Consider the following 27,100-nt stretch of genomic DNA (forward strand, 5'->3'; position numbering starts at 1 on the left):
ACACAGTCAGGCCCACTTGTTTACTTATTTTCTGTGGCTTTTGCACTACAATGGCAGAGCTGAAGAGTTGCAACAGACACTGCATGGCCTACCACGCCTAAAATATTTACTCTCTGGGTCTTTACAGAAAAAGTCTGTAAACCAACCTCTTGTCTAGAGTCTAGAGAAAGTCACATACTTTTAAAATGACTTCAAATTTTTTTCTACCTAATTTAGCCTAAATAACTCAGACAATGCCATAGTTATCTGAGCAAAGGAAAAAATTCATCTTTCTTTCTCATGTTCATAAATGATGAAGAGTGTGCCAAGGAAGTAAAGAAGAGGTCCTTTGTTTCCAAGGCTGCTTGTAAAAGTCATAGAAGAGAAATAAAGCCAATACAAATGCCAAGATGATTTCATTTGGGCAACAATTTTAAAAGAAAGCAATATTTGAAGCTTAGCAATCAAGCTGATAAATGAGAAGAAAATAGAAAAGTAAACAACAACAAGGCATAAGTTAATTCATGTACCAAAAATTCTTCCTTTCCTGAGATAGAACACTAAAGAAAAGTATTTGGGGGTTTGTGAAGCCATCTTAGCCAGAAGCACAGCACAGCACTCCAAGTTAACACCACAGCATCTTTTCAGGTATTAAAAAGTGATCCTTCAAATATCCGGCTCTCAGAGAAAATTTTATAGAGAAGAATACAGTATGAGAGGCAAGGCAATCAGTTACAAGTACTGCAACAGGAGTAGAAAACCCAGACTGTAGTTTGAGCATCCTTACTTACTAGGCCACACAACCCTGGGAAAGAAAAAAATGTTTCTGAACCTTGGTTTCCTCATCTGAACGCTGGTGTCCAATAGGGTTGCTGTGAGAATCAAGTAAGATGTCTGAAAGTGCTTTGCAAACTGAAGCAAGCCATACAGATTGATATTAAATCCCTATACGTATTCATACCTTTTACTCCTTCCCCTCCCAGCCTGTGGTCTCTCTGGAACTGAGAGGCATAGTTTCAGGTTATGTTGAAATGGGCTCATTTGTGGTCTCATCTTGTTCCCACCCGCATGAGATTTTGGAAAGTCCAAATAATAGGTAGAATCAGTCAAACTCATGTGCAAGTGAGGTAGGCATTTTCTTATACAATTGGGCTTTTTAAAAAATTGAGAATAATTTACTATCAGAACAATACATATTCATCATTAAAAGTAAGAAAAGATATGGCAAATTAAAATATATAATTACAACATCCAAAGATGACTGCTATACACCTTGATATATATATATATATATATATATATATATATATATATATATATACACACACACACACTTCCAGATGATTTTCTATGCATCTTTTAAAAAGGATCATAATGTTTTAGAACCTGCTTCTTCCACTTAATCATACATTAAAATGTGGCAATAAATGCTATAATATCACTTTTAGTGGCTGAATGGTGCCATATAAAGTTTGACTGACCACTCATCTTCAAAAATATTTAGGACAGGGACTTCCCTGGTGGTCCAGTGGTAAAGAATCCACCTTCCGATGCAAGGGACGCGGGTTAAATCCCTGGCTGGTAGGGAAACTAAGATCCCACATGCCGCGGGGCAACAAAGCCTGCGTGCCACAACTACTGAGCTCATGTGCCTCAACTAGAGAGCCCGTGTGCCACAAACTACAGAGCCTACATGCTCTGGAGCCCACGCACCACAACTAGAGAAGAGAAAACCTGCATGCCACAACTAGAGAGAAGCCCACGTGCCGCAACAAAGAGCCTGTGTGCTGCAATGAGCACCGCAATGAAAATTCCCACATGCCTCAATGAAAAGCCCGTGTGCCACAACAAAGACCCAATGCAGCCAAATAAATAAATGAATAAATACATATTTTAAAAAATATTCAGGACATAAAAAATGGTTGTGAAAAAAAATGGTTTGTGGAATATTTTTACAAATCATATTTCTGATGAGAGACTTACATTCAGAATATAAAAAGAACTCCTACAACAATAATAAAAAAGATAAATAGCCCAACTAAAAAATGAGCAAAGCACCTAAAGAGTCATTTCTTTGAAGAAGATGCAATAAGCACATAAAGAGATGTTCATCATTGGTCATCAAGAAAATGCAAATCAAAACTACAATGAGATACCACTTCACACCCATTAGGACAGTGGCTATAATAATAATGATTTTAAAAAAGATAATAGAAGTGTTGACTAAGATGTGGAGAAATTGGAATCCTCACACACTGCTGGTGGGTATGTAAAATCGTACAGTTACTTTGGAAAACAGTGTCAGTTCCTCAAAAGTTTAAACACAGAATTACTAGACGACCTGGCAATTCCACTGCTAGGTATATACCCAAAAGAAACAAAAACATATGTCGACATAAAAACTTGTACACAAATGTTCATAACTGCACTATTCATAAGAGCCAAAAAGTAAAAACAACCCAAATGTCCACCAACTGAAGAATGAATGAATAAAATGTGGTATATCCACTCAATAAAATGTTATTCAGTCACAGAAAGGAAGGAAGTATTGATACACGTTACAACATGGATGAACCTTGAAAAAATTATGCTAAGTGAAAGAGGCCAGTCACAAAAGACCACACACTCTATGGTTCCATTTACATGAAATGTCCCTAACAGGCAAATCCATACAGACAGAAAGTAGACTAGTAGTTGCCAGGGGTTGGGGAACTTGAGAATGGGGACAGACTGCTAATGGAATGAAAATGTAAAATTGTTTGTGGTGATGTTGCATACTAAAACCCATCAAATTGTATACTTTAATTGGGTGAATTGTATGGCATGTGAATTATATCTAAATAAATCTGTTATTTTTGAAAAGTTTGTGAACATTTGGAAGCAAAACAAAATATAGATGAGACTCAGCCATAAACTTAGTCATTTTTGTTTAAAGAAATAACTGTATTAATAATTATTAAACAAAAATCAAATTATTTTAACCTTAATATCATCTGCGAGCCAGACACTATTCCTAACTTACTCATTTAAAGCAGGTCAGAAAGAGATGTCGGCTTTGGCTCTAACTTGGTTGCGTCACTGGATGATCCTACCCATGTTTTAATGGGGGAGGTTAGGAGAACAGATAATGCTGTGGGTCTTGCTGCACCTGACACTCAACAGAGTGGGCATTCCCAAGGGGAGGCCATAAATCAGGCTTGGACACTGAGCTACTGGTCTCTTTCTAACTTTCCAAAGCTGTTGGCATGCCTCCTGAGGAGCTTTAAGTCCTGGAGGTCTCCAGGGGAATGCCTAGGTCTATGAAAAGTATAATCTTAATGAGAAACAGTAAATTCATAGAGAGAAAAGCCATACAAAAATATTTTTAATGGAATATTCTGGTAAATCAATTATACTGTAAGTTTAAATACGTTAATATATTTCATATCATGATCCCAGATGCGGAAGAATCTAGAAATAGGTGATAAATCCAGTCTTTTCCCTTCGGCTGATCAATTCAAGCCACTAAGCTGGGGTTAAGGAAATTAGCCTGAGGATCGGTGAGTTACAAAAGAAAAATAAATTCAATATAGCTCCCAACCCCCAGAGTAGCAGAATTCACGATGTGACAACATGGGGTTGGAACAGAAAGGCCAATCCTCCAGCTCAGAGCTGAGTGAAGCACACCAGGCCATCTGGGGTTGGTTTTGGAGTTCTGGTCCAACACTAAGGGCCTCAAACTCTTGTCTTCAGGGCCCGACTCTGCACCCACAGACTCCTGCGCCTTCCTCTGCCTAAATCCTGATGGACACCTGCCCAAGGGGGCAAGTGGGAGTTTCAATCCAGCCCAGGCTCTGCTGACTGAGCTGTGTGCTTGGATACATGCCTGTGTCCACCTGGAGAAAAGGAGACTTTTTTTTTTAATTCTCACGAAGGCTCCGTTCACTCACCCAGTTGTGTACAAACGTGGCGCAGAGGTGGCAGTGGCTCTGCTGGGAGTCTAGTTTCCCTCGACTTGATGAGTTCAGATGACTCATGGGAGTCATCTAAACCTTCCCATTTGGCTCCCCTGATGCCAGTTCTCTTTCAGCTGCCCAGTTGTGTCATGCCTACCTTCTCTCTGGGTCTTTGCTGGTCCTTCTATCTGGAATGTTCTTTCTTCCATCTCTATCTGGCAAACTGCCATTCATCTTTCTATCATCCCTTTTCCAGTTTTAGCTTAGCTGTCTCCTCCTTTACGTAGCCTTCCCTGCCAGGGCCAGGACTAGAGTGAGACCAGTGAGACACCTAGGACACACCATTTAAGGAGGTGCTCACTCTCAGCGTAGGGCAAGTGCAGGGTTGGCATCCAAGTGTGAGCGCCTCCTTAAGTGGTGTGGTCTGGGCACCTGGCTCCCTCATCCTAGTGCTGGCTCTGTTCCCTGACATCCCAGGCTGGGTTGGGCGACTCTGTGAACACCTGACTGTGCCCCCACAGAACTGTGAACCTCCTCTCTCAGAATACATCTCTCGCATTGCATTTTAAGTGCCTGGGGACTTGGCACCAATCCCTTTAGTGCAGGACTCTGAGAAAGCAGAGTCCAAGGCTGCCGCATTCATCTTGACATCCCCAGCACCCTGCAGTGTCTGACACACAGTGGGTGCCTGCTGTCTATGGAAGGAGGGAGCGTGAGGTGAGGAGGAAAGACAGAAGGAACAACCTGCAGATCCACTGACTTAGAGACTTTGAGGCTATAGTTCATACTTTAATTTTCATAGATTTTGGAATAAATTTTAGGGAAAAAAACCTTCAAGAAAGGAGCATATTTTCACATTGATGTAGTTGCAAAAATATTAGACTGTTGCTCTAATTAAGGGCTGGAGAAATTATTGAAATTTTATAAAAGGCGGAATAAAAGAAACTTTGTAAGAACCTATTAGGGTTTGAATTGTGTCCCCCCCATCCCAAATTCATATGAAGTCCTCACCCTCAGTACCTCAAAATGTGACTTTATTTGGAAATAGCACCATTGAAGACATAATTAGTTATATTAAGAAAATGTCATACTGGACAGTATGACTGGTATCCTTATAAAAAGGAGATATTTGGACACAGAGGCACAGGGAGAATGCCATGTGAACACAAAGGCAGAGCTTGGTGTGATGTGTCTGTAAGACAAGGAACACCAAAGGTTGCCAGTACACATCTGGAAGTTAGCAGAGAGGTGTGGAACACCTCATAGTCCCCAGAAGGAACCATCGCCACCCATACGTTCATCTCAGAATAACTTTCTGTTGTTTAAATCACCTAGCTGGTAGTACTTTGTTATGGCAGCCATAATAAACTAGTGCAGAACCCCTACTGGCTGACTCCAGGCTCAGAGATTTTCCTTTCATCAGCACCCTAATAGATGAACACTGCGTGAACTCACCCAGGGCAGCTAGTTAGATATGGAAGTACCAATTTTTCTTTTTTAAATCACATTGTGGTCAAGTCCAAGTGGTAACTTTCCGTTACTTCACTGCCTGGAAATATAATATGAGTATCTACTGAGAAGGAGACCTGGAAGGAGGCAATTTCAGCAGGAACAAACACATGGCTTTCATTGACCATAGTTTTGCCCTTGCTACAAGAATGTCTACATGAGGGCACAGACCGCATGAATCCAATGACATCCAACAAGCTGTTAGCAGGATACCCAGCCCTGAAGGGATGCAGTCACACGTGAAGGTGACCTGTTGCCATTTCTGAACTCTCTAAGTTTAAAAGATTTTTGTCAGCCTATCATTGGTCTCACATTTCAAACCCTATAGAATTCTTCAGACTCTGAGTCCTTCTTCCACCTGTCGGTAAAACTATTTACCTCCTCACTTAAGTTATCCAAAGGGAAAAAATTAGATCCCTCACACTATGTACACAAAAGTTCCAAGTGACTTTTAGAGGCCTAAATGTAAAAAGCAAAACTTTGATACGTTTGAGGGAAAACATAAGGAAAAGTAACTCCATGACTTTGGGGTAGGGAAGGACTTCTTAAATAAGATACAAAAGTACAAATCAGAATGAAAGAAGCAGGTAAATTTGGTCACATTAAAAATAAAAACTCCTGTGCATCAAAATTCATCATAAAGAAAGTGAGAAGACAAATTACACATTGGGAATACATACACAATATATGTAACCAGCAAATAACTTGTCATCAGAAATATGAAGAATGTCTACAAGTTAATAAGAAAAATGCAAATAGCCCAGTTAAAAAATGAGTAAAAGAAATGAACGGACATTTCACAGAACAGAAATTCCAAATGTCCAGCAGATGTATGAAAAGATGTCAAACCTCACTATCAGGGAAATGCAATTAAAGAAACTATATGATTGGCAAAGATAAAAAGTCTGACAATATCAAGTATTGAAGAGGACATGGAGTAATGGGAATTACTGCTGGTGAGAGTATAAACTGGTGGAAAGCAAACCCAGTAAAGCTGATGATGTGGATACTTGTCAATTAAGCAATTCCACTCCTGGGCATATACCTCAGAGATAATCTTGCACATATGCCCATAGAGACATGTACAAAAACAATCACGGAAATAGTGTTTATAATAGTGAAAAATTGGAAGCAATTTATGTGTTCACCCTCAGAATGTATAATTAAATTAGAGGAAAGTTAGACAGATTAAACATAATATGGAGGTTTAAAATGAAGAGACTAGCTCTATGTGTATAAATTGACGTGGATACATCTCAAAAATAGAAAAGTAATGGGGGGAAAAAAGCAAGCTGCAGAAGGAAACATACATATGAAGTAAAAAAATGAAAAATAATACTGTATATTTTTTATGGCTATACACGTATAGATTCAGAGGAATGAAAAACACTAAATTCAACATCACAATTGCCTGTAACATGGGGAGAAGAAAAGAGTTTGAGAAGAACGCATAACAGGCTTCCACTTATCTGAAATGTTCTATTTTGAAGCTTGGTAGTGTGAACTTGAGTATTCGCGTAACAATATCTTTAGTTTTATATGCCTGAGATATTTGGTTAAAAAGATGAACAAATACAACGTTCTGTTGTTTAGCGTGTGCAGAGAATGTGGCACTTTCTACTCTCACCCTTTGAAGTTGCCATTGCATGCTATTCCAGGGTCCTGGCACTACCAGCCAGAAATGAAGGCTATCAAGCTAATGCAATCTACAATGAGCCTTCTGGAGCTCATTGAGGGTACACTGTTCACATAAAAGAAAAGACAAAATAGAAAATAAAATTACTTTAGCTTCACAATATGTTTAATAAAAAAGGAACTGGGGGAGTACTACATCAGGAAATAACTAAATTATAGTCTTACCTCCATTTCCAACTCATTTAAAGCCATCAGTCAATTTCAGGCAATCTTGTCTGTCTCTATTTGCTCATAAGTAATGTGTGGGAGGGCAACATTTTCTCCTTTCCTTTCCTATCTACCTGCCAGGGATGCTTTGAGGATTTATTATCTGGTGGGCCCATAATGTGTTTGGGTAGCTTTAGGAAACACACTGGACAGATGAAAAGACAGAGAATTGTGAACAACACAATGTGGCAGTATGTTAATTTGGCAGGTCCACAACTTAAACCACAGCATATTTCATTGAATGAAAATACATCTGCAGTAATTCTACAGAGCACATGACAAGACACTATCTCATTTCAGATGAGTTTCAGAAGATCCCACAGGGATGGAGACTTGTTTTAACCTGCAACAAACAAGTGCAATCTCCTCTGGTATTACTAAGGCAATAGAGGGTTTCCTTTTAAAAGCTCAGGAATTTGGCAAGAATATTGAGTACCAGTGAACAGCAGAAGCCTTGTGGGACCATTGCTGATGATGGAAATCTGATGAAAAATCAATCTTGGAAGAGGAAAATTAGGATTTTCTAGAGTCAAAAGGAGAAAAGGTTTACATCTGGGTCTCTCTTTACCATCTGGCACACATAGGTAAAAGCTGTGCTCTGTAGAGGGCATTGTCATGTTTCCATTCTGTGCTAGCGAATGGGATCTGTGCTGTGGTGAGGAGTGTGGACACCAGAGTTGGATGCAGACCTGGCTCTGCTCTGCTACTTCCCAGCTTTGTGACCCTGGGATATGACCTCACTTCTCTCAGCTTTGGTTTTCCTCATTTGAAAATGGGAACATGAAGGGTACCCACATCACAGGGAGGACTGCAGATTAAATGGTAAGGTGAGGTCTGCAAAGGACTTAGCAATAGCCAGACCAGAAGGTGATCAAGAATTGCTAGCTAGTGTGGTTGTTTAAAATCATTATTATTAAGTGCAGTTCTTTAAGGGAAATGTATATTATACAGATAGAGTATTAGAAAAGGGAAAGACCAAAATGCAGTGCTCTAAAATAGTAAAGCTATTCGAAGAAAGTGAAAACACTAATTTGAAAAGATACATGCGCCCCAATGTTCATAGCAGCATTATTTACAATAGCCAAGATATAGAAGCAACCTAAGTGCCCATCAACAGATGAATGGATAAAGAAGATGTGATACATATATATTGGGTTGGCCAAAAAGTTTGGGTTTTTCTATAACAGCTTACGAAAAAACACGAACGAACTTTTCAGCCAACCCAATATATACGTGCGCGCGCACACATACAATGGAATAGTACTTGGCCATAAAAAGAATGAAATTCTGCCATTTGCAACAACATGAATGGACCTAGAGATTATTATGCTTAGTGAAATAAGTCAGACAGAGCAAGACAAAAGACAAATACTCTCTATGCTATCACTTATAAGTGGAATCTAAAAGTAAAAGAATCGAATGAATATAACAAAACAGAAACAGACTCACAGACATAAAGAACAAACTAGTGGTTACCAGTGGGGAGAGGGATGGGGGGAGAGGCAAGATAGGAGTAGGAGATTAAGAGGTACAAACTACTAAGTATAAAGTAGATAAGCAACAAGGATATATTATACAGCACAGGGAAATTTAGCCATTATTTTGTGATAACTTAAAATGAAGTACAATCTATAAAAATATTGAATCACTATGAAATTAGTTTCAGTACACCTGAAACTAATATAATATCGTAAATCAGCTATACTTCAACAAAAAAAGAAATAGTAAAGCTTTAGAGGATTCAAATAATAGAAAGTAGGTAAAGTATATGAAAGTAATCTGTGCCATGTGTTTTTCTGCTTCCCCACATTAAAAAAAATGATTTAAAAAACCAGATTTTGTATAAAGTAAGAGCGTCTCTTCAATCGTGGGAATACAGGATGACGAAGAGTGCCAGGAAAAATCAAATTATTTCCTTCTTTGTTAAATAAGCATAAAACATTCTAGGCACATAGCATTGAATGGGAGGAGCTGACAGGAGAAATATCTCCTCTGGAGAGCAGTGGGGTGTTTCCTGGAAGTAGGAAAGGGAGAAGGAGGGTTTTGAGCACATGAGCATTTGTCAGAGCCTTTATGCCCAAAAGATAAGTGCAGAGAAAGTGACTCTTTAAAGAAACATTGGGACTTCCCTGGTGGGGCAGTGGTTAAGAATCTGCCTGCCAATGCAGGGGACATGGGTTCGAGCCCTGGTCCAGGAAGATCCCACATGCCGCCGTGGAGCAACTAAGCCCATGTGCCACAACTACTGAAGCCCACGTGCTTAGAGCCTGTGCTCCTCAACAAGAGAAGCCACCACAGTGAGAGGCCCGCGCACCGCAACAAAGAGTAGCCCCTGCTCGCTGCAACTAGAGAAAGCCCAAAAGCAGCAACGAAAACCCAACGCAGCCAAAAAAAAAAAAGAAACACATCTCTAGGTGATGGCATGAACTAAAAATTTAAAGCTGAGTAGAGAAAGCAAAAGCTATATTTGGAGGTTATTGACTGGACCAATTAAGGGAGGATGATGGTAAAAGCAAAGGCTATTTACCGAAGTATCAAAAATTCACAATAAAAGCCTTGGGAATGTATTCTGGGAAATATGTGGAACTAAGTAGAATTCCACTATCGTAATGAGGTGATGGCAGGTAGATATAGACACTGTCCCCCTTGCCACTATTTTCTCCACTATCTTCTACCCCCTCCCAGGAAGTACTGGCTAAGGGAGAAACCTCTCCCATGTTCATTCCTCTCTGGAAAACTTGTGTTAGAATCATTTTCCAAATCTTGTGACTATAATGAATCTAGAGAAAGCAGGACAAAGAAACAAACTCAAGCTTAAAACATATACATGTGTATATGTATATACACATATCTACATACAGATATATACATATCTGATTTTTAGCTTAGGTGGTTCGTAAGAGCAAAGACAAAAAAAAAAAAAAAAACGAAACAAAACAGCCTTCTCAAGTCGTAGGAAAAAAAAGTATAGGAAAGAATATAGCAAGACAGGGGCAGTCTTGAAGTACAGTATCTTATTCTGTGATGTCGGTACTACATGCTTTAAAATCAAATCATTTCCAGGATGAAATGGCAGAAAGGAAAATGCTCAATTAGACAGTAGCAATAATAATAGCTACTTTCTTAGGCCTACCACATACCCAGATGTTTTAATGTAGGGTTCATTTCATCACCACAGCAACCCTCTGGGGGCTGATCTTTCCCACCTCAACAGGAGAGGAGAAGGAAGGACTTGCCCAGGGTCCTTCAGTTGGGAAGGTTGAATGGATGCTGACACCAACCCAGGGCGACCTGACTCTAAGGCCATGTTGTCAAATATATCATGTCACATACCTTAGAGATACCTGGAAGGTGTCCTGTTGATGCTCTGAGGAGCGTTTACTTATCACAGGCACACCTGAGAGCTAGTTCAGCACAGCAAGCAAGGCCAGGCAAAGTGCTCTCTGGGTAAGCTGTGGAGGACTCCAAAGATGACAAATCAAGCAGTCACAGAGAAAGCTGGGGACAGGTCACATGTTCCAGAGCAGCAGTCTCAATAGGCCATAACCATCATGCCACATAGAAAGATTATTTTAAAAGGTATGTGTTTATGTGTGTGTGTGTGTGTGTGCAATGATGTACTCCTGCCTTTATAAAGACACTATCTGTCTCTGGGGAATCTATCTACCAGTAACCAGGATAGAAAATAATCCTTAACACTGGAAAAAATTTGCTTGCTTTCACTAGTGACTACCTTGGCCCCATTCGAAAAAACAACTGCACACATAGGAACACAAGATTTGGATTCACTCTCCAAAGTTAATAAATAATTACTGAATGAAGCAGTGCTGGAACAGAGAAGGGCAGGTAGAAGGAATGAAGCTTCAGGCCACAGTTAGGGATGGAAGGCACGGAGCGTGAGTCACCCTGCAGCCCTTATCTGTCAGCCCAAGGAGAAAAGAACTGGCCTAGCCTGATGGACACCATAAAAGGCGATGCAGGAGGAGGAAGAGGATGCACTGAAAGATACCCTTTTAAGAGAAACACAAATCCTGCGAGAACTGCCTAAGAAATTATCCTGGTCTTCCACTTCCAAGACCGGGCAAAAGAAAAAGTCCTTGTGGTTGTGAGCATAATTGTAGAAATGTACAAAACCAAAGCCTTGTTACTTCCTAAAGCAGATCGGTTTGGACAAAATATTCACACGTCACTGAGAAAACAAAGTGATTGCATGAAAACCATGCAGTTTAAACATGCATGTTCCAGTGAATATGTTACAGTGAAGAATCAGGTCAAAAAGAAGCAGTGAAGTTTAAAACAACTCCCTTAAACACAAAAGTAACTGTAGGACAGCTTGAAACATTAACTTAAATTCTTGTTGGGTATTCAGCACATATGCGTACAAGGCCCGCCATCTGCTGACAAGGTTTGGTACTGCTAATTTGGAAAGCACTCAGGAGGTGGTGGATTTTGGCAGAGGATAATTTACTCAATTTTGTAGCAAGTGCTCAACATTAAGTACTAATAACATTAGTCAGGTCTCAACATATGCAACAAATATCATATCTTGGACCTCATATCTTTATATTTTCTGTTTTACAATATAACAAGAATACCTACTTCTGGGCAGGAAGAAATTCTGGACTGGTAGGCCCTCCCAGTCACTATTCTCTTCCTCCTCTGTTACATAAACGGAATCATACAGTATGAATCTTTTTAGTCTGGCTTCTTTCACAAACATTATGTTTGTGGAAGTCATCCATCATGTTAAGCATAGGAGTTGCTTCATCATTTTCTTTGTATGAACAGATCACAATTTTATCTACTCTACTGCTGATGAACATTTGGATTGTTTCCAATCCTTGGCTATTACAAATAACACATAGCTTTGGACATTCTTGGCTGTGTATTTTGGTGAACATATGTATGCATTTCTGTTGGGTGTATATTTGGGAGTGATACTGCTGGGTCATAGGGTATTCAAACATTTAAACTTAGTAATAATGCCAAACAGCTTTCTAAAGTAGTTATTCCAAATATATTCTAAACAACCACATATGAGAAAACATATGAGAGCACTATATACTTGCCAACTTGATGTTATTAGGCTTTTAAAAACTTTTAGCAATATCAGTGGAAATGTAGTAGTATCCTATGACTTTAATTTTCATTTCCCTGGTGACTGATGAGAGGAGTGTCATTTAATATGCTTTTTAGTTATGTGGGTATCCTTTTTTGTGAAAAGTCTCTTGCCAGGGAGTTCCCTGGCAGTCCAGTGGTTAGGACTTGGCACTTTCACTGCCATGATTCAATCCATAGCTGGGGAACTAAGATCCCGCTAGCCACATGGCCCGGTCAAAAAAAAAAAGTCTCTTGTCCACTTTTCTATTCAGTTGTTTGTCTTTGTTTTATTGATATATAGGAGTTCTTTACAGATGCTAGATATGAGCCCTTTGTCAATTATATGTATTACAAATATCTTCTTCCTCTTTCTTCTTGTCTGTGGTATGAAACATATGGTGATTTAAGTACAGAACAATATAGCATCAAGCAGAAGGGAAGAGAGAATTAACATACTCAAAGTCCCTTACATTGTCCAGAAAGTGGTTAATTGACTAATTGCATTAGAGTGTAATAAGTCAGGGATACAAGCGACAAATTCTATGGTAATCACTAGAAGAAAAAAAAATAATGTATAACTTACCAGTTAATAGACAGGGCAAGGGATGACAAAAATATTTGACTAAACTAAAGGAAGGCAAGAAAGAAGAAAGCAAGGAACATAAAACTGGTAGGACAAAAGGAAATTTAAAAACTCAAATACATCAGTAATTAAAACAAAAAAATATGAAGATTGAAAATTAAGAGATGGAAAAAGGTATTATAGGAAAATTGTTACCAAGAGAGCTAAAGTATCAATTTTAATATCAGGCAAAATAGATACAGACATAGGGGACAAAGAAGAACAATATATACTCACAAATAAAATAACAGATTAAGAAGACAGGCTGTTTAACTCTCCTCCCACCCAACAGAAGATATCAGAATATATAAAAAAATGACTGGCAGAACCATGGGAAGCTACAGATGGATCAATAATTATAGTTCGAAATTTAAGCACACTTACCTTAAAAACTAACGTATCAAATTGCCAAAAGATAAATATATATATAAATCTGAGTAACAGAATTAATAAAGTTACCCTAATACAGATTTATTAGAACCTTAAACACAACAGGTAAAGAATACAATTTCCTTTTGTAGCATACTTGGAACATTCACAAAAATTGACTATGGACTAGGTCACAAAGGAAGCTTCAGTAAATTTCAAAGAGTTGATACTATACAAATATGTTTCTGCCCACAATACAGTAAAATTAGAAATCAGTAACATCAGAATATCTTGAAAAACCCCATATATATGCAAACTAGAACACATATCATTTGAATAATATCTGGATTAAAGAGTAATTTATAAACTAAGTTATGTGAGTGATAGTGTTACGTATTAAAACATGTGGGATAGGTTAAAGCAAGACTCACATGGACATTTTGGAGAATATCTTTGATATTTGGGTGAGAAAGGCTTTCTAAATAAACTCTCAAAGCATAAATCATAAGGTTAAAAATTAATGGATTTGACTCTAGAAAAATTAAGTTCCATGCCATGAAGAACACCACAGACAAAATTAATAAATGAGCGATAGATATAAGAAAATATTTGTAATATCGCTAATTTATAATATATAAGAAAATCTCAATTATCAATAAGGAAAGCACAGGAAACTCCAAAAGAAAAATGAGAAAGAATGCTAACAGGCTATTCACAGAAGGGGAATCCAATGGCTAAGCAGTATATGAAGAGGTACTCAAAATCACTAATAAGAGAAACGTAAGTAGAATTTAAAAGTAATTAAATAGCACATATATGCATCAAGGTGGCAAAGGTTAGAAAGACCAACAATGCCAAACATTGTTGGGGATGTGAGAAAACAGGAACCCATGTACCCCATAAGTGGGAATGCAGATGGGTGTAGCAATTGGCCAGTATGTGGTGAACTTGAAGTATGAGTGTACCCTGTGACCATGCAATCCTACCCTTAGAGTATAAACTCAGAAAAGTCTCTCTGAGCCTCCTAAGTGGAGTTGCACAGGGATGTTCATGGCAGCACCATTGTGGCAGCTGGGAGCTGGGGATGAGCTGAATGCCCACTGCTAGGAGAACAGACAAGCACAGGATGGCAGATGCATTCTATGGAGCACAACAAAGTAGCCAGCAGCAACAACTAAAACCAGTGCTGAGTGGACAAAAGTGAGAAACAGAGTGAGACACATACTACAAATTTATACAAACCTAAAACGTATAAATACAGAAAACAATGCTATTTATTATTCAGAGATACATATTTAAAGACATAAATCATTGTTTAAAAAGGTTATCTATGATCTGTATGTGACAGAATGAGAGTAAGGATCAGAGATGGAAGGAAAAAATCAATTTAAAAAAGCATATCAGGGACTTCCCTGGTGGCGCAGTGGTTAAGAATCCTCCTGCCAATGCAGGAGACATGGGTTCGAGCCCAGTTTGGGAAGATCCCACATGCCGCGGATCACGTAAGCCCATGTGCCACAACTACTGAGCCTGCGCTCTAGAGCCTGCATGCCACAACTACTGAGCCCTCGTGCCACAACTACTGAAGCCCACGTGCCTAGAGCCCATGCTCCGCAACAAGAGAAGCCACCTCAATGAGAAGCCCATGCACCGCAAAGAAGAGTAGCCCCCCACCCTTGCCACAACTAGAGAAAGCCCGCGCGCAACAATGAAGACCCAACTCAGCCAAAAATAGATTAATTAATTTTAAAAAATGTTAAAAAAAAAAAGTGTACCAAAGGTTTTCATGGACAGATGAATTCTCTGCACTTCATATCCAAAAACACTCCCAAACAAACAAATTAACAAGAGTGGACTTATGATCACAAAAATATCTTTAAAAGCATGAGTCAGAGTTAGTCCTTCCCAGCTTCCATTCATATGGAAGCATTAGGTGTGCTCCTTCAAGGCCCTTTCCTTCTTAAAATGAGTCCATTGGGTCCCTGAGTTCTCTTGGGAATCAACCTATATGTGCAGTCTGATTATTAATTTACACTGAATTCTTCCAGGCTTGGTTAAAGGCCGCCGCATAGGTCTGCTGGGGATTCTCTGCCTCTTCTAGAATAGACCTTTCTCTGCCCTCTTCCTCCCACAAACACATCCTTCCAAAGAATGGGTACATCCTCTGTCACCCCACTGCTCTGGGGAATTGGCTTGGGGTTGGCCTTTGGAGAGGGATAAATGTGCTGACTACCCAAAGCCCCTTCTCCCTCAGGCTCCAACCATTATGTCTCTTCCACCTGGGTTTATTTGGTGAGTGTGGGTTGGGGGTAGGGAGAAAAAGGAACAATCTTCTCATTCTCATGAGATATTCAGATACCTCTAAGATCTTTCAGATACCTCTAAGATCTTTCTCCTTTGAGGCCTTAATCGTAAAATCAATGTATTGAAATATTTTAGACTAGAACAGTAGGGGAAAAAAGGAAGATGGGGGTGTGGGGAGGGGAGGGAAGGAAACAAGGGCAGGAGGAGAGGGGCAGGGAGAGCAGGCAAGAAATAGAAAGTCAAGAGAATGACATCAGGACTCTAGGACCCAGGGGTGGGTATGAGAGCACTACACACTTAGTGAAGAGTGCCACTGACGTACATGCCTTGGTTGTGGCTGCTCTGACGTGACTGTCGTCCTCCTCTTTTACTTCTGGACAATGGCCATGGAGAAGCCACCGACACAGCACCATGCAGAAGCTCCTCCTGCCTGAAGACAGAGTCTTCTGGCAAAGAACCTCCAGGAATCACGTATACAAAATGTCCTAAACTGAAAACTTACTGTGCAAATGACAATTTGATCTGCGTTTGAATTTCTATCCATTCTTCCTTTATAATCCTTCCACATTGCAGCAGCTCCTTTGAAAGTCTCTCTGCTTTTGTCAAATTCTCTGAAGCTTCCTTAAACCTGAGTTGTGTTCAGGAAACTTTACACTTGGTGCTACATTCTGGGGCCCTAGTTCCTGGACATCCTTGGCTCTCATACTTCCCATCACCCTTCCTGAGTCACCTGTCAGCTTTTGATTTGGCCTTAAAAATTAAATATAAGCATTATGAACAGTATTTCTATTTGTAAAGATTAGAGGCAAAAGGATACTTTTGAAGGGAGAGTAAGGCTCTCCCCATGGTATGGAATAACTCAACCGAACACTTGAAAACATCTGTATTGTCATTGTAGGGACGCACAATGGCGTTGGTGAGGATTTCTTTGGCTTTTTCCGCATGTTGTTTTGCTTGCAGTGACAGTCCTGTGGACAAAGAAAAAGAAGTCTCAGTTTCTCTTTCATTTCAGCTGGATAGGAATATAGTTATCTCTGGCCAGGGAATCTAATGAGGTCTCCTTCATATATCATCAAGTGGCACATGGAGATATATCGGGACAGCATGAAATACCATCATGACTATAAGAAACAAAGAAGTGTTTCACACCTAGGACTCAAGATAAAAAATTTTTCCCAAAATGGTCTTTTTAGAAATAAACAGAATGAGCAGGAATTGAACAGCTTTGAAACTTCACCAATATCAGACGTAAAGTGTTATGAATAATTATAAAAAAACAAACGGAATACAAAGACTACAGCATTCTGGGCTGGAAATAAAATATTCATGAATTTTAATCCTGGCTTTGTGACAGCAATCTTAATGAAATACTAAAAATTCTGAATCTTCTGCTCATCCATCCATAATCATAACTTTAGAGAGTTATTTTAACATAATACAAATATGACAATATCTATAAAAACTGACAAACAATTCCAATGAGGTAAGGGGCTGATGTGCTACAATCTCTTATTTCTATGTGGTAATAGACTGATATGAATCAAATGAAGTTTAAAAAAAGTTATTACCAAGAACTAATTCCCAGTGGGTTCCAGCGTTCTTCCATTGGCGTATGCATTTGTGGTAAAGGTGACACTGAGGATCACTATTTAGGTTTCAGGTTTTTTCATTTTCCCACATCCCCATCTTCTTCCCCACAATGACACACCCTTCCACCCACATCCTAATACTCCTGGTCTTACATTCTTCATTACATGGAATTGTATCTCAAATCTCTAAAAAGAGCTGTCAAATTATGAAATTCATTCTGTTCCTATGTCTATAAAACAGAATATATTTTCTGAGGGAGAAAATCCAGGGTATGCTATTCCTATAGGAACACTTACAGAATTTTGTCTTATTTTTTTTAAAAGTACACAATCAACCTACCAGAAATCTATTAGTGCCAACAATGTATGCAACATTATAAAAGACATGATGAATTTTGGTCCATTTCCTCAAGAAACTTGAACTCAATCTACAAGAGGCAGCATGGGTTGAGGTTCAAGAACACTAGTTCTGAAATCAGACTGCCCAGAGTGAATTCCCTGCTCCAACACTTACCTGAAATGTTGGCCCCAGCTTCCTCGACTGTAGACAGGAATAATAACATTACCCACCTCATAGCACTGTAGTGAAGATTGAAGGAAATTATACATGGAAAATAGCATGGTGCCTGGCACTCAATAAGACCTTAATAAATAGTAGATACTGCTTTTACTTTAAATTGAGAAAAAAAGACTATAATGCAGAAAGGTAGCAGACTGTGGAAGAAAAACATCGTTAAAAAAAAATCCCCGATGCTAGGACACTGGTACTGGCAACCAAAATCCTAGATCTGAGTCTCAGATCAGCTATCTATTAACAGTGTGACCTGGGGCAAGCTGTTTCAACTCAAACTAGTTGTTTCCTCTGAATCTAGAAAATAGGGGGTATAGGGGTATGGTTTGAACCAGATGATCTCCAAGGTCCCCTCTGGCTCTAATAGTCTTTGATCTAACAGGTAGGAGCAATCTATAATCAGATTCGGCTAAATTTATTGGGTGGCAATTGTGTGCTTAGCATTGTGGTGTTTTTCACTTCTGTTTGTTTATTTATTCACTGGGCCAATCCTGGGAAGTCAGTGCCATCATATCATCATCATTATCATCGCTTTTCAATTGAAGAAACAGAGTACAGCTATGTACTCTTGTACCTCTTGTCCTAGGTTGCCAGTCCATGTTTTTGCCTTCTCTGCATCCATTCTCCCTTCCCCTGTTTTCTTTTGAGGATGCCCAGCCCCTGCACACTCAGTCCTTGTGATTTAGCCAAGGCCAGCCTCTCCCCAAGGATCCAGTGGAGCCAAAAGGCAGGTCTAGCTAATCAGACTCTTTCTTGTCTTTGGCATACGACCCACATCAGCCCAATAAGAATACCCAAACCCTGAGATTTTGGAGGAGAGACACTCTTGTTTTCCTGGGAATGCTGAGGAGGGAAACCTAAAGCTGCTGGCAACCTTGCTGCCACCATGTGGGCAAAGTTTGGCTAAGAATGGAGCCAATACAGAGAAAAACAGAGTCAAGTGGTGCGAAAAGGGAGGAATGGAAATCTGATCACAATGTTTCAAAACGTGGATCTGGCTAAGTCTACAGTAAGTTTTACCCCTGGATTTTTAAGTGTATGGGCCAATGAATTACCTTTTGTTTATTGCCAGCTTGATTTAGCCCTTTATTTTTTTTGTGGGGGGGGTGTCACTTATAGGCAAGAGACTTTCCATCAATACATATGTGAATGGATACTATTTTAGGCCCCAACTCCACGCCCTGGGCCATTTCTACAATGCCTTCAAAGCTAACTAATTATCTCCTAAGAACTACATTTAAGATCATAAAAAACAAAGCTCAGAAGGGCTAAAGTCTTCCTTCTCTTTTTTACATATTGTATTAAAAAATCTTATTGACTCTTTGTGAGAGGAAATGGCTCTCAATGTGTAGAGAGGAGAAGGTCCAAGAAAACCTGATCCTTCTAAAGTTAAGTCAAATTTGAGGAAAAGAGCAGAAACCAACCAGCCGATCCTCCTCAGCCTGAGGCAGACTCACCTTTCAGCTGGAGGTAGCCCTGAGCCAGATTAACATGCGCCTCCGCCAGTTTCCAGTGCGAGTCACCATAGCAGATCCTCGTCAGCGCCACACAGCGCACAAGCTCCTGGAGAGCCTGTTTATACTGGAGGAAGGGAAATGGGCTCACCAGTTAGACAACAAAGCACAAAATCAACTTGTATTTTTATCCATTCAATATACACTTATTGAGTGTCGATTATGGGCTGGGCATGGTTTTAAGGACTTGTGATACATTAGAGAACAAAACAAAGATCTGTCTTGGATGGCAGGGTATTCATCTGGTTGGGTGAAATAGACAATATACATAAAAAACCAGTAAAATTTATAGTGCATTTAAATTTATAGTAAATAGTGAAAAATGTTATGGAGTAAAGACGCTGCCCGTCAATGAACAGCTACTACATATTCAGGCACAACAAGTGGGCGAATGGTGATAGTTTTCAAATAATACCTGTTAGTTCTCAATTCAAACACCTTCTTTAGCAGCTGGGATATTAGCACAGCAAATGAGGTCAGCAGGACTTTACAAACAGATTTCATTAAAGGATTAAAGCACATTTTCATCCGGAGCCAGGACAAAGAGAATAGCGAACCATGGATTCCAGCTCCAGGTCAGCTTAGAGCAGCAATACACTCAAAGCAAGACTGGTGGTTTTAAAATACGGCTCCAAAATTCTTTGACACTCCTTCCATACAGAGATGGTGGTCTATGTCCCCTTTTCTTTGAATCTGGGTTTTATGACTGTTTGGCCAAAAGAACATGGAGGAAATGATGCAGCGCCACTTTTTAGACCCAGTTCTTAAAGAACTGGCAGTTTCCACTTTTTACTCACTCTTGGAACTTGTTATGGGCTGAATTGTGTCTCCCACCTCGAAATTCATATGTTGGAGTCCTAGGTACTTCAGAATATAACTGTATTTGGAGAGATGGCCTTTAAAGAGGTGAATAAGTTAAAATGAGGCTATCAGGATGGGGCCCTAATCTAATATGACTGGTGTCCTTGTAAGAAGAGAAAGGGACACTAGGAATGGGCACACACAGAGAAACACATTGTGAGGACACAGTGGGAGGGCAGGCATTTGCAAGTCAAGGAGCGAGACCTCTGAATAAAATCAACCCTGCCAACACCTTGACCTTAGACTTCTAGGCTCCAGAATTGTGAGAAAATAAACTTCCTTTGTTGAAGCCACCCAGTCTGAGGTATTTTGCCATAGCAACCCCAGAAGACTAATAACCTAACCACCATTCCCTGAGGAAGCCTAAGCGGCCCCACGGAGAGGCCTACATGGAAATGTGCTGGGGGCAGCATTAATCGGTCAGCCGCGGGACTACGCCACCCTGGAGTTGGATTCTCCACATCTGTTGAGCCCAGCTGATGCTGCATGGAGCAGAGCTGACCAGATCTCACTGAGCTCTGCACAAATTGTGCATTCATGAGCAAACTAAATGGTTGTTTTTGTTTTATGCCACTAAGTCTTAGAGTGTGGTACAGTAATAGATAGGTGGAATAGCAAAAGAGGAGGTGGGAGGTACAAAGCTGAAGGGGGCAAAGCAGAGGAAGAACTGTAAGAACAAGGACAGAGTTGTGGAAAAGACCCAGTAGAAGACCCAGTACACCCCCCACCCCTACTCCCCCGGTAAATGCCTAATCTCAAAGGACCTGCACTTCCACAAAGTTCCCATGTGAGTTAGAAACACTTTCACCTTGAAACAACATTCCTCTTGACAAAAAATGCATACCCAGACAGTTGACCACAGGACAGTCGCTTTTCTGACCTAGCAAGAGAGGCTGGGGAACACTGTGCTCACTCCAGTGATGAAGGAAGATGGAGGTGTGGCTTTTTCCTATAGTAACATTTTTCTTATTACAAAAGTAATACATGCTCATTATCAAAATACAGGTGAGCAAAAAAAATAAAAAATAATAAAAAATCACCTGCCATCTCACCTCTTAGAGACAACTAGGCAGCTAAATTTCTCTCTATCCTTCATTCCTATGAATCTATCTATACATATTTTTTCTTTTTAAAAATAGGCTTATAAGCTACATATAGGTTTGCAACTTTTCACAATTTGTGAACATTTCTCCATGTCATCTTCTATGATAATAATTTTTTATGGCTGCATAGTATTTTATTGTATGGATATATTATAAGTGAGTTACTCAACCAATAGCTATTGAGCACTTAAGTTGTTTTAAAATTTTTTCTCTCTGAACATCCTGTGTGGATAGATTTGCTCATATCCATAAGCATTTTCTTTTTCTTTTTTTTATAGCATTCTTTTTTTTATAGATATAAATTTATTTATTTTATTTTATTATTTACTTTTGGCCGCATTGGGTCTTTGATGCTGAATGCAGGCTTTCTGTAGTTGCGGCGAGCAGGGGCTACTCTTTGTTGCGGTGCGCAAGCTTCTCATTGCGGTGGCTTCTCTTGTTGCAGAGCACGGGCTCTAGGTGCACGGGCTTCAGTAGTTGTGGCACGTGGGCTCAGTAGTTGTGGCGCACGGGCTTAGTTGCTCTATGGCATGTGGGATCTTCCCGGACCAGGGCTCGAACCTGTGTCCCCCTGCATTGGCAGGAGGATTCTTAACCACTGCGCCACCAGGGAAGCCCCATAAGCATTTTCTTAGAATGAATTCCAATGTGACAATAGGGTAAAGGATGTGCAAAATCCTGAGGCTTTGCTAGAGTTTGCTGGAGTGCTTCCTCGAGAGGCTGCTTCCATCCATACCTCCCTTACAGCATGGTGTGTGAGCAGGGAATGCCCCTTACACAGAGCCAAGCACTAGTTGGGGTTTAACTTGCCAATTTGTCAGTTAACTCATTTCTCCTTGTTTTAGTTTGTATTTTTTTTTTCCGCAAAGCTAGTGAGGCTGAACATCTTCATGTGTTTATTGGCTTGATGCAAAGTCCAGATCTCTTCCCACAACATCATTCTTGAGTTACCTGAATTTCTTAAACTTCTTAATATTAAAATATGCAACTCTGAGGATCAGTAAGTCTGGCCATACATATTTTAAAATGGGTATTTAATACCCAGATCTTGGTGTCTAAATATCAATACTATTCTCTTCTAAGAGGAACTAGCATTCCCTGAATCCACAGCTGGAGCAGGGAAATACAAGATGAACCTGAAAAATCTTATTGTGTCGGAAATTAAGGAAAGAATCATGGAGGCATATCAAGGACTCAGAAGCCAGCTTGAAGGGGCTCCCACTGGCAAATACAAAATAATTTAAGTTTTGATGATGATAATGGATTGTAACATATTTGTAAAACAGGATTTCTTGAACCCATACTGATATAAATAAATGAACAATAAAGTGTGAAGAAGGAAAAGCTCTTCCTCATAAAAAGAATGCCAACAAATAAATGTTGAAAGAATGCTGAAGTCAGAGAATCACCATTTGACAAACATCGTAGTAATAGCTAATTCAGGTGAGAATCATCAATGGATGCTATAAACTATGGGGTGAAGTTTTAATGAGGAATAGGATATGTTCACAGTATCAATGAATCTCCCCACAAAATATTAATTACAAAGGGAAGAATAATAATTCTACAGTGAAAAAACCTGCCAGATAGCTCCTTAACCAAGCGATCAAATTTAGCCTCATAGTAATGAGACAAACGACATCGTATGCCTCCTAATATGATGCACTGAGAAGGGCCCTATGTCAGGTCTGTGGGATTCCTGCCCAAAATGCATAATCTGAATCTAATCATAAGGAAACACATGACAAATTCAAATTGGGAGGTATTCTACAAAATAATTGGAGTGTATATTTGTGGACCCTGCCAAATTCATATGTTGAAGCCCTAACTCTCACTGTAGTATTTGGAGATAGGGCCTCTAAGGCTGTAATTAGGGTCAAATGAGGTTATAAAGGTGGGGCCCTGATCAATAGGATTAGTGTACTTATAAGAAGAGACACCTTTCTCTCCCCCTTCCCCCACACGCACAAAGAAGAGGCCATGTGAGGACACAGCTAGAAGGTGGTGGTCTGCAACCCAAGGGGAGAGCTCTCACCAGACACCAGCCCTGCTGGCACCTTGATCTTGGACTTCCAGTCTCCAGAACTGCGAGGAGTACATTTCTGTTGTGTAGGCCACCCAGTCTGTGGTATTCTATTACAGCAACCCAAACAGACTAATATAGTTTTTTTCACAAAGACTAAGATTGTGAAAGATAAAGACAGGCTAAGTAACTGCTCTAACTGTTGACTATAGTCAACATGATTTCATGGATTGGACCATGGCTGATTTTTTTTTCTATAAAAGATATTATTGAGATAATTAGAGAAATATGGATAATGTTTGTAGATTAGATAATAATATATATCGATATTAATTTCCTAATTTCAATCATTGTACTATGGTTAGGTTCCGGAGAATATCCTTTATTCTTGGGAAATAGGCACTGACGTATTTAGGGGTAAAGGATCGTACATTTGTGACTTACTCTCAGATATTCAGAAAAATAATGACAGAGAGAGAGAGTGAGAAATAAAGAAATAAAGTAACTGTTAACAACTGGTATATCTTGTAACTTTTCTGTTAAGTCTGAAAGTATTTTAAAATAAAAAATTACCAAAGAATGGTATTTTAAGAAGCAAATTACATCATATTAATACTTTCCTAAAAACACTTTAAGGCTTCCTAGAGCACTTAACTTGAGACCTGCAAGGCAGGTAAGCTGCCTCTCCAGCTACATTTCACGTCAGCCTGAAGCTTCCTCTCATCACTTCAAACATAGTCACGCTCGTGCCAAACTTATAAATTTTATGGCTGCTGTTCCCTCTCCCTAGAACTCCTTTCCCTCAGCTCCTCCGTGCTGGCTCCTTCTCATCATTAGGTGTCAGCTCAGATGTCACCTCCTCAGTGAGGCCCTCCCTCACCTAAGATAGGCCCACTCTGTTTCCTCCATAGCACTTAGCACAATCTCTACTTCACTGGTTTATTTACAATGTCCCCTCAGCTCCATGAGGGCAGGCAAGCTGTTTGTACTGTTCACTGCTGAATCCAAGGATTCCTCATCTGAACGGCAGAACACAAAAAATGCTTTGATATCATTCTAGATGCATAGAAGAGAAGTTAATTCTTTATATACACCAAATGCAGATGTCCAACAAACACATGAAAAGATGCTCAACATCACTAATTATTAGAGAAATGCAAATCAAAACTACAATGAGGTATCACCTCTCACCAGTCAGAATGGCCATCATCAAAAAACCTACAAACAATAAATGCTGGAGAGGGTGTGGAGAAAAGGGAACCTTCATACACTGTTGGTGGGAATGTAAATTGATACAGCCACTATGGAAAACAGTACGCAGGTTCCTTAAAAAACTAAAAATAGAACTACCGTATGACCCAACAATCCCACTACTGGGCATATACCCAGAGAAAACCACAATTCAAAAAAACACATGCACCCCAATGTTCATAGCAGCACTATTTACAATAGCCAGGACATGGAAGCAACCTAGATGTCTATCAACAACCTAAATGTCTGTCTTCTTTATCCAGCAAATGGATAAAGAAAATGTGGCACATATATACAATGGAATATTACTCAGCCATAAAAAGGAATAAAATTGGGTCATTTGTAGATACATGGATGGACCTAGAGAGTGTCATACAGAGTGAAGTAAGTCAGAAAGAGAAAAGTAAATATCGTATAATAACACATATATGTGGAATCTAGAAAAATGGTATAGATGATCTTATTTGCAAAGCAGAAATAGAGACAGAAATGTAGAGAACAAATGTATGGATACCAAGGGGGAAAGGGATGGGGTGGGAGGAATTGGGAGACTGGGATTGACACATATACAGTGTTGATACTATGTACAAAATAGACAACTGATGGGAACATACTGTATAGCACAGGGAACTCTACCTAATGCACTGTGGTAACCTAAATGGGAGGGAAGTCCAAAAGGGAGGGGATATCTGTACATGTATGGCTGATTCATTTTGTTGTGCAGTGGAGGCTAACACAACATTGCAAAGCAGCCATACTCCAATACAAATTAATAATAATAGTGTGTATATATATATATATATATACCAAATGCCTTAGGGCATTAGGGCTTAGTTCTCTTGCAGACCTCTGGTTGAGAAAGGCTGCCAGCTGAGGCTGACATAGCACACAGCCTGGCACATAGTAGGTACTAAATAAATATCTGCTGCATAATGAATAAGCACACCTTCAAAACCGAATTCACACCTTCTCACCATAATCTTGCTCTTCTTCCTGTATTCATTACAATAACAAAGGGCTCTGGCAAGCCTTGGGTCACCCAGGCTGGCTGAGCCCTAAGTCAGGAATTCCACACACCCCTCTCTGGCTCACTCTTGCCTCTCCAACCCCTATGTCCCCCCCCAGTTACCAGGTTTCATTGATTCATATTTCCAAATTCTTATCAAAAGATCTCAGCATTTTGCAACTAGAGATTATCATACTAAGTGAAGTAAGTCAGAGAGAGAAAGACAAATACCATATGATATCACTTATGTGTGGATTCTAAAATATGACACAAATGAACCTATCTATGAAACAGAAACAGAATCACAGACATAGAGAACAGACAGGTGGTTGCCAAGGGGAAGGGGATTGGGGGAGGGATGGACTGGGAGTTTGGGATTAGCAGATGCAAACTAATATATATAGAATATATATATATTTATATATAGATAGATATAGATATAGGTAACAAGGTCCTACTGTATAGCACAGAGAACTATAATCAATATCCTATGATAAACCATAATGGAAAAGAATATTAAAAAAAAGAATGTATATATATGAATAACTGAATCACTTTGCTGTATAGCAGAAATTAACACAACATTGTAAATCAACTATACTTCAAATAAAAAAAAGATCTCAGCATTTCTACTGACTCTGCCATATTTCAGGCCCTTGCCAGGATTATTGCAAACATCCTGCAAACTGGCCCTCCTGCAGTTTACCTCCCTTCTCTTCCTCCACCACCTAGTTATCTGAGGTCTGAGGGATCATTCCAGAAACTCAGACTTGCTCATGGCCCTCTTCTGCTTATAATCCTATGACAGTCTCCAGCACCCTGAGGAGAAAATCTAAACTTTTCCTGGGTGTTGAACACCTTCTGGTCCCAGCTCCTGTCCATAATCCAACCTCATTTGCTGCCCTGTGTAACTAAAGCCTCCATCCCAGATAGTTCCATATAGTTCCCCAAACAGCCTGTGCACCCTCAGACCCGCAACTCTTGCCCATCTGCCACCTCTGCCCAGAACGCTATTGCCCTCTCTCCTACCTGGGGCCAGCTCCTAAGTACTGTTATCAGTGCAATCCAAATAACTCCCATCCCAAAAAGCATGCCTTAAGTGCTGTCCCTCCTCCAACTCCAGGGTCAATGCCCATCCCTCCTCCCCTCACTCCCCATGCTTTGCATCTATATCACCTGAGCTTGTGTTTGTCACAGAACTTATGCTGATTACCATTATCCATCTATCTCCCCAACCAGACCATGAATTCCTTTGAGGCAGAGGCTGTAGTTTTCCCATCTGTGCCCCCAGCACTTGCACAGCGCCTGGCACACATTAGGTATACAGTAAATTTTTGTGAATAAATGGACAAATAGGGTCTGACACATAAGAGGTGGTAGAGAAATACATATTGAATGAATGAGTAAATGAATAAAACTTTGAAGAGAGATGGGAAAGAAGTATGCAGAGAACAAGATTAGG

General features: G+C 39.8%; 1 protein-coding gene across 3 annotated transcripts in view; it reads right to left on the reverse strand.

The window, feature by feature from the left end:
• Window positions 1-27,100, reverse strand: part of TTC23 (tetratricopeptide repeat domain 23) — a 113,498-nt gene that overhangs the window by 51,769 nt on the left and 34,629 nt on the right. For all 3 annotated transcript variants that reach the window (XM_059912592.1, XM_059912593.1, XM_059912591.1), the window contains exons 3-5: window positions 19,338-19,461; window positions 16,538-16,688; window positions 16,223-16,348 (exon numbers count right to left, since the gene is read on the reverse strand). In XM_059912592.1, the coding sequence (XP_059768575.1) occupies window positions 16,223-16,348; window positions 16,538-16,688; window positions 19,338-19,461 (401 nt within the window). The remainder of the gene's footprint in view (window positions 1-16,222; window positions 16,349-16,537; window positions 16,689-19,337; window positions 19,462-27,100) is intronic.

This window comes from Balaenoptera ricei, chromosome 2 (genome assembly GCF_028023285.1).
Source record: "Balaenoptera ricei isolate mBalRic1 chromosome 2, mBalRic1.hap2, whole genome shotgun sequence".
In the NCBI taxonomy this organism is placed as follows: domain Eukaryota; kingdom Metazoa; phylum Chordata; class Mammalia; order Artiodactyla; family Balaenopteridae; genus Balaenoptera; species Balaenoptera ricei.